Source organism: Triticum urartu, chromosome 7A, assembly GCF_056163025.1.
Source record: "Triticum urartu cultivar PI428250 chromosome 7A, HENAU_Tu73, whole genome shotgun sequence".
NCBI lineage: Eukaryota > Viridiplantae > Streptophyta > Magnoliopsida > Poales > Poaceae > Triticum > Triticum urartu.
In genome coordinates, this window is record NC_141879.1 from 245,909,780 (window position 1) to 245,925,747 (window position 15,968).

At 43.7% G+C, this 15,968-nt stretch overlaps 1 protein-coding gene across 1 annotated transcript; it reads left to right on the forward strand.

The window, feature by feature from the left end:
* The first annotated feature begins 9,599 nt into the window (after positions 1–9,599).
* On the forward strand, positions 9,600–10,541 carry LOC147959189 (uncharacterized). The gene is made up of 2 exons (XM_087532537.1): positions 9,600–9,938; positions 10,059–10,541. Exons 1-2 carry the CDS (start codon positions 9,600–9,602, stop codon positions 10,539–10,541), a joined length of 822 nt encoding a protein of 273 aa, XP_087388663.1.
* Positions 10,542–15,968: the final 5,427 nt, after the last annotated feature.

A 15,968-nucleotide genomic window follows, 5' to 3' on the forward strand; every position in this document is an offset into this window, starting at 1 on the left:
TATCCCGTGGAGTCCCGTTTTGCGGTACGCCACACCCCTCCCGATGAACAGGACCCCCGTTTCGACCGTAGCGCTCCAACACAAGTCCGTTTTGTCCGTTTTGCCGTACGCCATAGGACCCCCGTTTCGACCGTAGGAGGTCCATTTCCTCCGTTTTGCGGTACGCCAGACCCCTCCCGATGAACAGGATCCCGTTTCGAACGTGGCCGGTCGAACACAAGGTCGTTTCCTCCGTTCTGCGGTATGCCAGGCCTCGTTTCCATTGCCTATTCTGTCCAAACCCTCCTGATGAACACGACGCATTTCGTTGCCTCCCCATGAACACGACGCATTCCGTTGCCGACCCATGAACACGACGCATTCCGTTGCCTCCCCATGAACACGACGACGATGCTGTTTCTCCGTTCCGACCCAGCCATGTACACGAGCCCTGGTCATACGTATGCGTGAGTAGGCATTCGAGACCCCGCCCATATGTACACATCGTGGCCGTATTTTCTTTCTTGCACCCTGGCCGCTGTACGTACATGTACATGCTACGTGCGCGCCTCTACATCGACCAGTATATATGTATGTACACGTTCACGACCAGAAAGACAATGCTACGTACGCTTCGACCAGGTGGGTCCTGACTGTCGGGCACTTCCTTGCGTGCGAAGATGTAGCTGGTGGGTCCCAGTAGTCAGGGGGCGAAATACGGTGGCCCGTCCGGTGGGTCCCTGTTGTCAGGTGGAGGAATAATTATTTTGCACGTAATAAGGAGGCACTTCCTTGCTGCGGCCATGGACCCAGCTGTCAGCCTCTCCATGTATAGTCCACGTCCGATGGCAGCTGTTCATTGACCACGTTGACCACGCCGCGCCGAGAGCACCAGGGCGGTGGACGACGGCGAGGCCTAGGAAGGGGACGACGTGGAGCCGGGGAAGACGTGGCAGTGGATGCCCACGCGTAGAGGAGTACGAGGGTTCACTGGTTCGCTGCGGTGTGAGGCTACCGTCGTCGTAGAATAACAAGGGGTGTGGGTGAGTAGAGGGATGGCCTAGCCAACGGTGGGAGTAGTAGGGGGCGGTGAGGCCTCCACCACATCGCAGTCGACCACGGGAGGCAGGAGCACGAGGCACGACCGGCGCTGGTTTGGGCGACTGGAGCAAGAAGACCAGAGGTTGAAGAAGCACTACGCCCATTGGATGGACATCGTATGGTCACTGGAGCTAGAATCGTGCATATTGACTAAGTTGACAACGCCCTCCGTCCCCGTCAACTTAGTAGGACCACAAGTAAGCCTCCCACCAAGGTGGGTCCCAGCTAGCAGGGGGTATTCATTTTTTGAGCGTAATAAGAAGGCACTTCCTTGCGTGCGAAGATATAGCTGGTGGGTCCGAGTTGTCAGCGGCGGTAACATTTTTTTCACGAAATACAGAGGCCCTTTCGGTGGGTCCCTGTTGTCAGGTGGAGGAATCATTATTTTGCGCGTAATAAGGAGGCATTTCCTTGCGTGTGGCCGTGGACCCAGCTGTCGGCCTCTCCACGTACAGTCCACTTCAGATGCATGTCGGTCGTTGACCATGTTGACCAGGCCATGCCGAGACCACCAAGGGGTGGACGACGGCGAGGGCTAGGAAGGGTACGACACGGAGGCAGGGAAGACTCGGCAGTTGTTTCCCAAGCGGAGGGGAGTACGACTGTACGAGGGTTTACTGGTTCGTCTGCCGTCGCCGGAGAATAACAGCAGGTGTGGATGAGTAGAGGGATGGCTAGGCCAGCGATGGGAGTACGGTGGGGCGGTGAGGCCTACGCGGCAGCACAGTCGGCCGCGGGGAGGAGGGAGCAGGCAGTCCCACCGGCGCTTGTTTGAGCGGCTGGAGCAGGAAGAGCAGAGATTGAAGAAGCACGACGGCCGTTCGATGGACATCCAACAGTCACTGCTTGTGCGTCAACCTTTTTTTTAGGGAAGCCTCAAATCTGTGGAAAACAGCATACAACCCATCTGTCATTATTTCTAATAATTTACAGCGCATTTGCTAATTCTTAAGGTTATTTTTGGAGCCCATATTCTTTTTGTTAGCATTACAGCCCATATTGTGGCCACGGTTAAAAAATTAACGAAATTTTGCATATTTTGGTGCGGTCCGAACTAGCTACTGGTACACGAGAGAGAGAAATTAAACACATAGCTACTGGTACAAACCCTCAGCCTGAGGGTGGACTACTCCCTCCTCATCGTGGTGGCTGCCGGGATGATGAAGATGGCCACCGGTGATGATTTCCCCCCTCCGGCAGGGTGACGAAACGAGGACTAGATTGGTTTCTCGTGGCTACAGAGCCTTGCGGCGGCGGAACTTCTGATCTAGAGTTAGCCCGAGGGGTTTTGGGATATTTGACGATTTATAGGGCGAAGAAGGGGTGCAGGAGGCCATTGAGGTGGACACAAACCACCTGGACACGCCTGGGCCCCCAGGCATGCCCTGGTGGGTTGTGCCCCCTCGGGGCACCCCCAGGTGCTTCTCTGGCCCATCTTGGGTATTCTGGTCCATAAAAAATCTCCAAAAAGTTTTGCGGTGTTTGAACTCCGTTTGATATTGATTTCTTGTGATGTAAAAAACAAGAAAAGAACAACAACTGACACTGGGTCAATAGGTTAGTCCCAAAAAAGATATAAAGTTGCTAAAAATGATTGTAAAACATCCATGAATGATAATATAATGACATGAATACTTCATAAATTATAGATACATTGGAGACGTATCAGCATCCCCAAGCTTAATTCCTACTCATCCTCGAGTAGGTAAATGATAAAAGAAATAATTTATGAAGTGTGAATCCTAGCAAAGTGCATAAGTTTGATCAATGAAGATTTCAATCACTTTTCCTAGCATCATAACAACAACTCTTTCTTATAAAACTTCTCATGTTAAAGTAGCAACCAATTCACATGTTAAGGTTCAAATAATGAATCCTCTTAAAACTCAACAACCTATGTTCTCAGTCACCAAGCAATTGTAATTCAAGTTATTCAACAGAGTTTAAGTAAGAGCTACACATACTCAACCATCATATATTCTTCTATGATTGCTAACACTCACCGCATACACATGAGCAAAACGTTTCAACCAGACACATAGAAAGATAGGGGCTTATAATTTTGCCTCCCAACGTATTCACCTCAAGGGTGATGTCAACAATAATAACTCATGCTACCCATATCCAACTGGATATATGTGCCTAGATCTTTCCTCACCACATGATGCTTGCCAAAAGAGAAAAATAAAAAGGAATAGAGAGAAAAACTTTGACTCTTGCATGAAAGTAAATACATAAATGTAAAAGATAGGTCCTTCGCAAAGGGAAGCAGAGGTTGCCATGCACTTTTTTGTTTGTATGCTCAACCCCTTAGTGCAAACGAACGTCACATTATATTGCCCCTTATGATAGCAACCTTTATTATGTAGACTGTCGCTTTTATTCTTTGCCATGACAAGTTCGTACAACGCTCAATTTTCTCTTACACTAAGTGATCTAACACTTTTAGAAGCAATTTGTATTGCCTTATTGCACCGATGACAACTTATTTGAAGGATCTTATTCAATCCTTAGGTAAGTATGGTGGAATCTTGAAAATAAGATTTGGTTTTATGGGTTTTTGGATGCACAAGTAGTATCTCTACTTGGTGCGGAATTTTTGGCTAGAAAAGATGGGGGGCAAGCACCACATGTTGAAGGATCTATGACAATATAAATTCTATGTGAATATGAACAAACATAAATCTTAATGTTGTCTTCCTTGTCCAACGTCAATAATTTTGGCATATAATATTTTGATGGGGGCTCACAATCACAAAAGATTTCCAAGATAGTGTATTTGCATGTGAAAGTTCTCTTCCTTCTACTAATCATTCGTGAATTGCTTGTATGACCAATATTGTGATTGTCAAGCCTCAAAATATTTCAGTTTCTAAACCTAATGTGAAGCCACCACTAGGCATGATATGATTTCAACTTCATAACATTCAATTTATTCAACAATTTACTCATAGGATATAAGTGAAGCAAAAGAGTAAATGACAAGCTACTCCAAAAAGATATAAATGAAGATCATGAGCATAATATTTCTTTCTCTCAAATTAATTTAAGTGAAGCAAGAGAGAATTTCTTCAAAAATACTAAAGCACACCATGCTCAAAAAGATATAAGTGAAGCACTAGAGCAATTCCATAGAAAAGAGCTTCGTTGACGGGATGTGAATGCCGCTTACCTAGCCTCACGGGCAACTATTTGAGGACTCTATTTTATTTAAAAACTTTCAGATCTAAGTATTTTATTAAAATATCAAGCAAAATGAAAATAAAATGACATTCCAAGAATAGCACACATCATGTGAAGAAGCAAAAACTTAGGCTCAACCGATACTAACCGATAATTGTTGAAGAAAAGAGGTGGGATGCCTACCGGGGCATCCCCAAGCTTAGATGCTTGAGACTTCTTGAAATATTATCTTGGGATGCCTTGGGAATGCCCAAGCTTGAGCTTTTGTGTCTCCTTAATTCTTCTCATATCACGGTTTTCCTAAATCTCAAAAGCTTCATCCACACAAAACTCAACAAGGACTCATGAGATAAGTTAGTATAAACTAATGCAAAAAACTTATCATTCTCTACTGTAGAAAATCACTAAAATTATTATTAAAAATTTAACACTAAATGCCTCTGCATATTTAGTACTTCTATCCTCAAATAGAATCATTAAATAAGCAAACATATGCAAACAGTGCAAACATAACAGCAATCTGCCAAAACAGTACAGTATGGAAAGAATTCAAGAGTATCAATACTTCCCTAACTCCAAAAGTTGTGAGATTTTACCACACTGTCGAAAATTTATGAAAGCTCATTTTGCTAAAAGTTTCAACATTTTTTCACATTCTGTCTTTTCTAGGGAATTTTTGTAACGGCGGTAAACTTTCTGTTTTCAAATAGCAACATGTATACTTGCAAAATAAGCGTGGCAAAGGCTAACATTGCCACTTTTATTGAAATAAAAGATGCAAAACATTATTCTAAATAACAGCAAGCAAATCCTAACAAAATAAAATGACGCTCCAAGTAAAACTCATATCATGTGACGAATGAAGATATAGCTCCAAGTGAGGTTACCGATAATGTTGAAGACGAAAGAGGGGATGCCTTCCGGGGCATCCCCAAGCTTAGTTGCTTGGATCTTCCTTGAATATTACCTTGGGGTGCCTTGGGCATTCCCAAGCTTAGGGTATTGTCACTCCTTATTCTCCTCATATCGACATCTCACCCAAAACTTGAAAACTTCGATCACACAAAACTTAAGGGAACTTTGTGACATACGTTAGTATGATAAAGAGCAAACCATTTCACTTTTGGTACTTTCAAACACAAGATTCATAATTGTTTCCACACAACTCCTACTGTAGCATATCATTTCCACAATTTATATTGACAAATATAAGCCATAGAAACTAGAAAACAAGCAAACTATGCATTCAAAACAGAATATGTCAAAAACAGAATAGTATGTAATGATCTGAATAACTACCATACTTCTACTACTCAAAAAATTCTGAAAAATAGGAAAACATGGGTAATTTGTCTATTTTTTGATAGAAATACTGTAAGGGAACCCGCTACACTATAATTTGTGCAAAAAACCCAAATTGCAAGTACCATGCCTTGAACATGGGTGGGTGGGAAGGCATCAGCCCCTTCTCACCAGTAGGCTATGCCTTAGTCTGCGGGTAATTTGTCTATTAATCTTCTGCAAGAAGAATCAGCATTTTATCATGCTTCTGTTAAAAATTAGAATTGTTTTCCAGAGAGCAAAAGTTTCTGTTTTTCAGCAAGATCAAATCAACTATCACCATAGACCATCCCAAAGGTCATACTTGGCACTTTATTGAAACGGAAGCTAGAAAACATGATTACTACACTAGCTTAATCATGTGAACACACAAAAACAGTAGGGGTAAATGTTGGGTTGTCTCCCAACAAGCGCTTTTCTTTAATGCCTTTTAGCTAGGCATGATGATTTCAATTATGCTCGCATAAAAGATAAGAACTAAAACATAAAAAGAGCATCCTGAAGAACATGGCAAGCACATTTAAGTCTAACCCTCTTCCTATGCATAGGTATTTTGTGATCAAACAATTTATGGGAACAAGAATCAACTAGCATAGAAAGGCAAGATAAGCATAAATTCAAGATTTTCAACACATAGAGGGGAAACTTGATATTTTTGCAATATGTAAAAGCATATGTTCCTCCCTCATAACAATTTTCAGTAGCATCATGAAGAAATTCAACAATATAACCATCACATAAAGCATTCCTTTCATGACACAAAAGCATAGAGAACTTATTACTCTCCACATAAGCAAATTTCTTCTCATCAATAGTAATGGGAGCAAACTCAACAAAATAACTATCATGAGAGTGAAAAATAAAATCATGATGACAAGTTTCATGGTTATCATTATTATTTATAGCATACATGTCATCACCATAATCATCATAGATAGCAATGTTGTTATTATAGTCAATTGAAGCCTCATCCAAAATTGTGGATTCATCACTAAATAAAGTCATGACCTCTCCAAATCCACTTTCATCATTATAATCATCATAAATAGGAGGCATGCAATCATTATAATAAATTTGCACATCAAATCTTGGGGGACTAAAAATATCGTATTCATCAAACATAGCATCCCCAAGCTTGTAGCTTTGCATATCATTAGCATCATGGATATTCAAAGAATTCATACCAGCAACATTGCAATCATGCTCATCATTTATGCCAAACATTTTATTGAATTCTTCTTCTATCAATTGAGCACAATTTTCCTTTCCATCATTTTCACGAAAGACATTATAAAGATGAATAATATGAGTCCACCTCAATTCCATTTTTTTGTAGTTTTATTTTTATAAACCAAACTAGTGATAAAACAAGAAGCTAAAAGATTCGATTACAAGATCTAAAGATATCCTTCATGCACTCACCTCCCCGACAATGGCGCCAGAAAAGAGCTTGATGTCTACTATGCAACTTTATTCTTGTAGACTCGTGTTGGGCCTCCAAGCGCAGAGTTTTGTAGGATAGTATCAATTTTCCTCAAGTGGATGACCTAAGGTGTATCAATCTATGGGAGGTATAGGATGAAGATGGTCTCTCTCAAACAACCCTACAACCAAATACAAAAAATCTCTTGTGTCCCCAACACACCCAATACAATGGCAAATTGTATAGGTGCACTAGTTCGGTGAAGAGATGGTGATAAAAGTGTAATATTGATGGTAGAAATATATTTTTATAATCTGAATAAATAAAAACAGCAAGGTAGAAAATAGTAAACAGGCACAAAAACGGTATTGCAATGCTTGAAAATGAGGCCTAGGGTCCATACTTTCGCTAGTGCAATCTCTGAACAGTGCTAATATAATTGGATCATATCACTGACCCTCAGCGTGCAACGAAGAATCACTCCAACGTTCCTATCTAGCGGAGAACATAAGACAAAATTGTTTGTAGGGTACGAAACCACCTCAAAGCTATTCTTTCCGATCAATCTATCCTAGAGTTCATACTAAAATAACACGAAGCTATTCTTTCCGATCGATCTAACAAAGAGTTCGTACTAAAATAACACCAAAGAAAATTCAGATTCATAATATTCAATCCAACACAATGAACTTCAAAGAGTGCCCCAAGATTTCTACCGGCGAAACAAAAGACGAGAACGTGCATCAACCCCTATGCATAGGTTACCCCAAGGTCACCTCGGGAATCCGTGAGTTGAGTGCCAAAACATATATCAAGTGAATCAATATGATACCCCATTGTCACCACGAGTATTCATATGCAAGACATATATCAAGTGTTCTCAAATCCATAAAAGTATTCAATCAGATAACAACGAAATCTCAAAGGGGAAAACTCAATTCATCACAACAAGATAGAGAGGGGAAAACACCATATGATCCTACTATATTAACAAGCTCGCGATACATCAAGATCGTGACATCTCAAGAACACGAGAGAGAGAGAGAGAGAGAGAGAGAGAGATTAAACACATAGCTATTGGTACAAACCCTCATCCCCGAGGGTGGACTGCTCCCTCCTCATCGTGGTGGCCGTCGGGATGATGAAGATGGCCATCGGAGATGATTCCCCCCTCCGACAGGGTGCCGGAAAGGGTCTAGATTGGTTTTCGGTGGCTACAGAGCCTTGCGGCGGCAGAACTTCTGATCTAGGTTAACCCCGAGGGTTTTCGGAATATTTGGGAATTTATAGGGTAAAGAGGGGGAGCGGGAGACCACCGAGGTGGGCACAACCCACCTGGGTGCGCCTGGGCCCCCTGGCGTGCCCTGGTGGGTTGTGCCCCCTTAGGGCACCCCCAGGTGCTTCTCTGGCCCATCCTGGGTTCTGTTCCATAAAAAATATCCAAAAAGTTTCGCGGTGTTTGGACTCCGTTTGATATTGATTTCCTGTGATGTAAAAACAAGAAAAAAACAGCAACTGGCACTGGGCACTGGGTCAATAGGTTAGTCCCAAAAATGATATAAAGTTGCTAAAATTATTGTAAAACATCCAAGAATGATAATATAACGACATGAATACTTCATAAATTATAGATACGTTGGAGACGTATCACGCATCGACCAGATCATCGACTCCACTTCCAAGTGCGACTTGCTGTGCTTCCTGGACGCCTTCTCAGGCTACCACCAAATCAAGATGGCGGTGCAGGACGTCGAGAAGACAGCTTTCCTGACCCTGTGCGGGGTGTATTGCTACACCTGCATGTCGTTCGGGCTGCGCAATGCCGGCGCAACGTTCCACGATTGATGCACATCACCCTGGGACGGCAGCTCGGGAGAAATGTTGAGGCCTACGTCGACGACACAGTGGTCAAGTCAAGGGAAGTAAGGACTCTTGTCAAAGATTTGGAAGAGACGTTCTCCAACTTGCTCAAGTTAAACATGTGTCTCAATACGAAGAAGTGAATGTTTGGCGTCCCGTTCGGCAAGCTCCTGGGTTTCCTGGTGTCACACAGAGGGATCGAGGCTAACCCGGAGAAGATCAAGGCGATAGATAGGATGTGCCCACCGCAGACCCTCAAGGATATGCAGAAGCTTGCAAGATGCGTAACTTCGTTGGGGCGCTTCATCTCCAAGCTTGGCGAGTGCACCCTCTCGTTCTTCAGGCTAATGAAAAAGAAGGGCCCGTTCAAATGGACTCCGGAGGCGGAGGCGGCCTTCCGAGACCTCAAGAGGTACTTCACCAGCCCGCCGGTGATGGTGGCGCCTCTCCCTCTTGAGCCCATGGTGCTTTACCTGGCCGCCACACCCCACTCGTCCAGCGCAGCACTCGTAGCGGTTCGGGAAGAGCGCACAAATGAGTGTGTGCGGCTTTGCACCCCGCACACAGCCGCGCCATCGCCGCCTCAGGATGGCGCTCCTAAAGCCCCGGATACCCCGTCAGATGCCAAGGCTCCCGGGGCCACTCATCGCAGGCTGGGCTGGACATCATCGACACCCCTTCCCTTGTTGAGCACCCGGTGTACTTCATTAGCATGGTGTTGCACGACGCGCATGAGTGCTACCCCATGCTACAAAAGCTCCTGCTCACGCTCCTCGTCGCCTCCAGGAAGCTGCGCCACTGCTTCCAAGGCTACCCCATTAAATTTTTCTCCGCGTATCTCCTAGAGAAGGTGCTCCGGAGCCCCAATGCCGCGGGGAGGGTTGTTGAGTGGAACATCGAGCTGCAGGCATTCCAGCTGGAGTATAGCACCACTAGGGTCATCAAGGGCGTGGCCCTCGGTGACTTTGTGGCAGAATGGACTGACGCCCCCGACCGAGGGGCGGGTGAAGACTGTTCCCTCACACCCAGAGATGAGGCACCTGATGGCTGGGTTATGTACTTTGACGGCGCATTCGCGCGCCAAGGCGCGGGGGCTAGAGCCGTACTCATCTCACCTACCCAGGACAAGCTCTACTATGCCGTGCAACTCTGCTTCCAGCATGGCGAGAAGGTCTCCAACAACATCGTGGAATACAAGGGCCTGATCACCAGCCTCAAGGCCGCGGCAGCCCTATGGGTCAGGCATCTCACCATCAAGGGTGATTCTCAGCTTCTCGTCAACTTCTCCAACAAGGAATACAAGCCTAAGGATGAGCACATGGACGTATACCTAGAAGAGGTATCCAAAATTGAAAAACGATTCTTGGGCTTGGAATTGCAACACGTACCACATGGCACGAACAAGGAGGCGCACGACATCGCCAAGAGGGCGTCCCGGCACAAACCACAGAAGCCCGGCGTCTTCGAGGAATGGCTCTTTAAGCCATCGGCGCCCCCCCCCCCCCCCACTGCAGGCCCAGAGCTGCTTCAGGAGGAACCACCCATGGCCCCATCCTCGGGCGCTCTAGCCTGCGGTCTCACCTCTGGAGCCCGCTTGCTCCTGGCACTCAAACCTCGGGAAGGGTGCTGGACTGAGGAGCTCAAGGCGTACTGATACATCTCCAACGTATCTATAATTTTTGATTGTTCCATGCTGTTATATTATCGATCTTGGATGTTTTATAACCATTTTATAGTCATTTTATATCATTTTTTGGTACTAACCTATTGACATAGTGCCAAGTGCCAGTTGTTGTTTTCTGCATATTTTTTTACATCGCAGGAAATCAATACCAAATGGGGTCCAAATGCAACGAAACTTTACGGAGATTTTTTATGGACCAAAAGACACCCAATGGGCCAAGGGAGCGCCTGGGGGTGCTCCGAGGGGAGCACAACCCACCAGGGAGCGCCAGGAGGCTAGGGCGTGCCCTGGTGGGTTGTGCCCACCTCGGGTGCCCCCCAGACCGCCTCTTTGCTCTATAAATACCCCAATATTCCAGAAACCCTAGGGGAGTTGACGAAAATCAATTCCAGCCGTCGTAGAGTCCAGAACCACTAGATCCAATCTTTGACATTTCTAAGCCGCTCGATCGATCGTGGCACCACAAAATTAGTACACGACATAACACTACGCTACACTCTTGTTTTGTCTGGTTAACATCATCGATGGACATGTTTGGCGCTTGGCAGGTACATATCGTGTCAAGCCAAGCCAGCCATGCGTCGAGGTGGTGCGCGCATCGACGCACATACTGTTTGTTTTAAAACATCATGCGCTGTTATTGCCATGACAATTTTGGCGCTGGCACGTAGTAGTACCACAAGTGCCAATGTGCCATCACCTTCCACCGATCATTGACGACGATGACGACGATGCTTCTGTGCAGGTGCAGTCGTACGTGTCACCCCAGCAGTGCAAACGCGCGCGCGTCTAGTTCAGAACATCCCTGTCTAAATCCAGATTTTCGGTGCGTCCACGAGTTAAACGTGTCGTTCTGACAGTCAAAACTTGCATCCATCCTGCCCATGCCGTTCTGCAAGTTCACACATTATTATGTTTTATTAATTTCTATTGACGAGAAGAGTTCACACATTATTTATTGGTCTAGCACAAAATAAATCCTAGTTTAGTATCTCCTCCGATCTACCAAAGATTCAAGATTATCCCCGACTTAGGAGCCCCCTGCTTGATCAAATCACTGATGTTGTTGAGTCTAGAACAAAATGTTTTGAGTCTTAGGATTATATATATCGGAGAGTAGGATTCTTTTTACTCATCTGTCCCTTCATCGCTCTGGTGAGGCCTCCTGATGTAGAAGTTTTGACTTTTCTCTCCTCAAATTTCACGAAATTTTTTAGGATCACACGTGTATCTTGGAATCGTTCTGATATTCTTGTGACGAGAACATTGTTCTTGGTGCCTCCTAACATTTAGGGGTTGTGGTAGTGTCTCGGGGAGTTGAGCTCTGAGGTGTTGTCGTCACAATTTTATCGTTGCAGTTCTGGAATACCTGAGTTTCGCCGACATCAAAAATCTCTTTTATGCAGTTGTTGGTGAGATAACCTTGATGCCACCCAGTACTGGGGCGGGAGTTTGGGAGTATTGCCATAACTCGTATAATGGATGCTTTTCGAAGGTTGAGGTACACGATTTCCGAAGGTTTCTTGGTTATGTGTTGAAGGATGGATACAGCTGGATGTAGGGATTGTTAGTTTGGGTGAGATGTTATGCTTCCTCTGTATCCCCAACACCTGATTGCATAACCAGAAAGTTTTGGGAGTGTATAAGTGGGAATTCAAGTAGCTCCTAGAATTTCTTTCCAACAGACACATGATACGATTTGGGGTCTATCATATGTTTCTTCCGACTTATTCTGCAAGCCAATCTTTGTTTTGTTTTTGTTGTGGTATTCGAGTTGCTTCAATGTCAAGTGTTGATTCCATACCTTTTTCCTAAGCGGTGTTCTCATACTTCTATGTGAATACTAATCCTTCTTGATAATTGAGATTTTCATGTCAATCCTTTTTCAACCGGCGTGTTTCTCTTCAAGTGGATCTGATCATTTTCTACATCCGCAAGATCAACTCAAAGTCTTCTCAACGTTGTTCGTTTCATCTGTTCCCAAGTTGTCTTTGTTTCTCCCGCCCTCCCACCCTTTTTATTCAAGGACTCATATATCTTAATCAAGCATCCATTTTTTACTGCTGTGAAGTCTCTTCATTATTTTGCTTCAATGTTCTTATCCGGTGATTCTCAGGAAGATGCTAAGGAAGCTACAAGTTCAACATTCTCCGTTCTCTTTTCTTCTTCGGTGGATTCATTTCAAGCTTGTTGATCATATCCTTTTTCCTCGTTTCAAATATTTTTCCATGCAGGTGCACTTCGTAATTTTTCACTTCTTGTTATTCATTTGTTCCGGAGTGCTTAAGATTATCTCAGAAGATTCAAGTTTCTGTTCTTAATCCTTTCTAGCTATTTCGAGGTTGTTATCTCAGTCAAGCCATTTAATTCAACCGGTGCAATCTCCCTTTCAAGTAATCATTCAACGGTGTTTTCTCTTGAGTGGGCCCTAACCCACGGGTCTTTTCCCAGGATCTTACCTAACTCTTCTAATTTTCCTGGAGTTACTCTCAAATTCAATTCAAATTTTGACGTAAGAATGAATTTGTCATCAGTCAAATGTCTTTCTCCAAGATCTGTCAAATTCTTGTTATCTTCGGTTCAACCTTTGTAATTTTCATCCCGGAGTATCTCAACAATTCATGGTGGTGTTTCTCATCATCATTCTCGGGTTTGTGAAGACCGAAGAAGAGTTTCTCTTAAATCGTGCTCCATTCTCTTCAAGATTCATGGTTCTAGCTTGATGCCATCCTCTCATAATTGTTTTCGATTGTGAGAATTCTTTTCACCCATCCGGAGCAATTCAGGAGTCTTTTCAGTTTGATTCTCCAGAGCCCATCATCTCAGATTTATTCATTCCAGCTTTCAGCTCTCATTCTCCAAATCTTACCGGTGCAGCATTTAAGTAGTCGCTAATCAGTTCATGATATCTTCGTTGTCTTGTATCAAATTCCCAGAAAGTATCTTCATTCGTTTTCCAATTCTTCCTAGTGAATTGTGCCTTTGCTACTTTCATTTTCAATTCTTACAGTGGTTTGCTCAAGATTCTATTCCATGGTTATCATATTATTTCATTCGTTGTTTCAATCCTATCGGTGGTTCGTTGAAGATTTTCCCAAGTTTGCGCTATATCTCTCTTAATCCTTTCTAAGAGAATAAGTAGTATGCCAAATCCATTGCTTGTCATCAAGTTAAGTTGATGAAGAATAAAACATACAGTAAATCTTATTCTTGTTTTCTTTGAGGTGATTCAATTCTTTTCTTCCGGAGTTCATTCATGATATCAATTTGTCGGTGCTAAATTGTTCATCTTTATTTTCCGGAGTTCCAAGTTTTCTCGTTTATATCATCGTCGTGAAGCTCCATCTAAATCATTGCAAGGCTTCACCTTGTGTTTTCAACTTCTCTTTCTTTCTATCATCCTATTATTACCGGAGTTCTTCATGGAGGCTCTACATGGTTGTTCGTTAAGGATTCCTTTCATTCTTCAATTGTTCTTCAAGATTTCTCTCGAAGCTAAGGTCTGCCAAGCTACACTCTCAAATAAACATGGTGTTCAACACATGTGTTGTTTTGAGGAGTTCAAAAGTATTTTTCATCTTATATTCCAAAGCACAATTCTCTCTATCTTATCTTTTGAGATGGTGTTATGTCATTCTTGACAATTTCCTTCATGTTTCATGATTCACAAGTTGTAAGGAATGAGATATTTAAACCCATCATTTTCTTCCTTGGAGTTATCTTGGGTTATATTTCACCTAAAGCTTTCCCTAAGGATTGTTGCTATTTATGGTGCTTATAAATGATCCAAGTTCTTCATTTATCCTCTGGTGAAATAAGTTTCTCGTCTCCTTGTTGCTATCGAGCCAATCTATTGTTTCCGTTAGTGGCAGAATTTCACCTCATAGTTTTGAGATGTTCTCCATAAGCCCACTACAAGCTTGTTCTTTTCGTTGTTGGTTTTCCAACAACTCCATTGTAACCTTCTTGCAAGGGTGCTTTCCAAACTCATTTGCGGCAGAAGTTGTCATTTTCTTCTCAATTCTTTCCTTTTCAACGATCCAACTTCTTTCATTTCGTTCCGGAGGCATTGTGATGTTGCTCTCTTCATCCATCATCCCATTTTTGTCAAAGATCATGTTCTTTCCTTTGCTTATCCATTCAACTGGAGTGTCGTGACCAATTTTCAAGTTCTCTCATCTTATCAAGTTTTGCCTCCCTTATCAACCGGACTGCTATCTGGAATCTTTCTTACCCCTTGTGCCATTCTTTCAATAGTTCCGGAGGCAGTGAGTTGTTGATTTCATCAAGTATCCTCTCATCTTGTCAAGATCATGTTTGATTCCTTCCATTTACAGTCGGAGTGTTGTCCAAATTATATCATTCTTATTCCTTCTCTATCTTGTTTTAACCGGAGGGGTTACTTGTCCTTCCTTGTCGCTGGAGCCCTTCATTCATGTCTCTCTACCCACAAGGTTCTCGTAATGTTCCTTGTTCCTCTTTTCTAACAGAGTGTTTTCAACTTTGTTCATCTTCGTTGTATTCTTTCTTTCGATTTGTTCAACCTCTCAAGGTTCTTTGGTTTCACTCATTTGTCAAAGAAGCAACTTAGTTTTCCCTTCTCTCTTCCTCTTCCGTTTCTCTCCGGTGCCATCCCTAGATCTCGGGACGAGATCCTCTTGTAGTGGTGGAGTGTTGTAACGCCCCGAGACCGTTGCGCTAGGTGTCTTCCAGTTATTCGCTGTTTTTTCCATCTCATTTGCTTGCGTGTTGCATCTTGCCATGTCATCATGTGCATTGCATCATCATGTTTTCATAAGTTGCATCCGTCTGGGTTCCCCCAGTTCCTTCAGTTGTCCGTTCTGAGCCCAGACACACTTGCACGCGCCCGCAGCACGTCCGAAATAGTATTATATAAGTGGCCGAAAAATGTTCTCGGAATGGGATGAAAGTTGGCGTGCTGTCTTGTTATGTTGTAGGTAGGATGCCTGCCAAGTTTCATCGCATTCGGAGTCCATTTGACGCCCCAACGGATAACTATAGCGACAATATAGTCGGTCAAACATCGGACGTTTCCGGTCTCCGGAAACGGTTGCCAGGTTGCAGTCCTCCTCTCTCTTCTCAGTCCAACCACACACTTGACCTCGTCTACCTAGCACTCTTTGCTCAATGCATCGACCCCTCACCCATGTCCGAAACTTCCCCTAACCCGAACCGGACTATCGTTACCGTTGGGTCCGGATCATCCCCAAACATCCCTAAATCATCATCGGTTTCTCGTTGGACTCTCCTAAGCTAATTATTCTCATCCGTCCGATTAAAATCGGAGGGACCAGATGCCCCTAATCTTAGCCCACTTGCTATATATAGATCAACCACTAGCTTTTTTACACAAACCCTAAAATCTAGGGACATTGT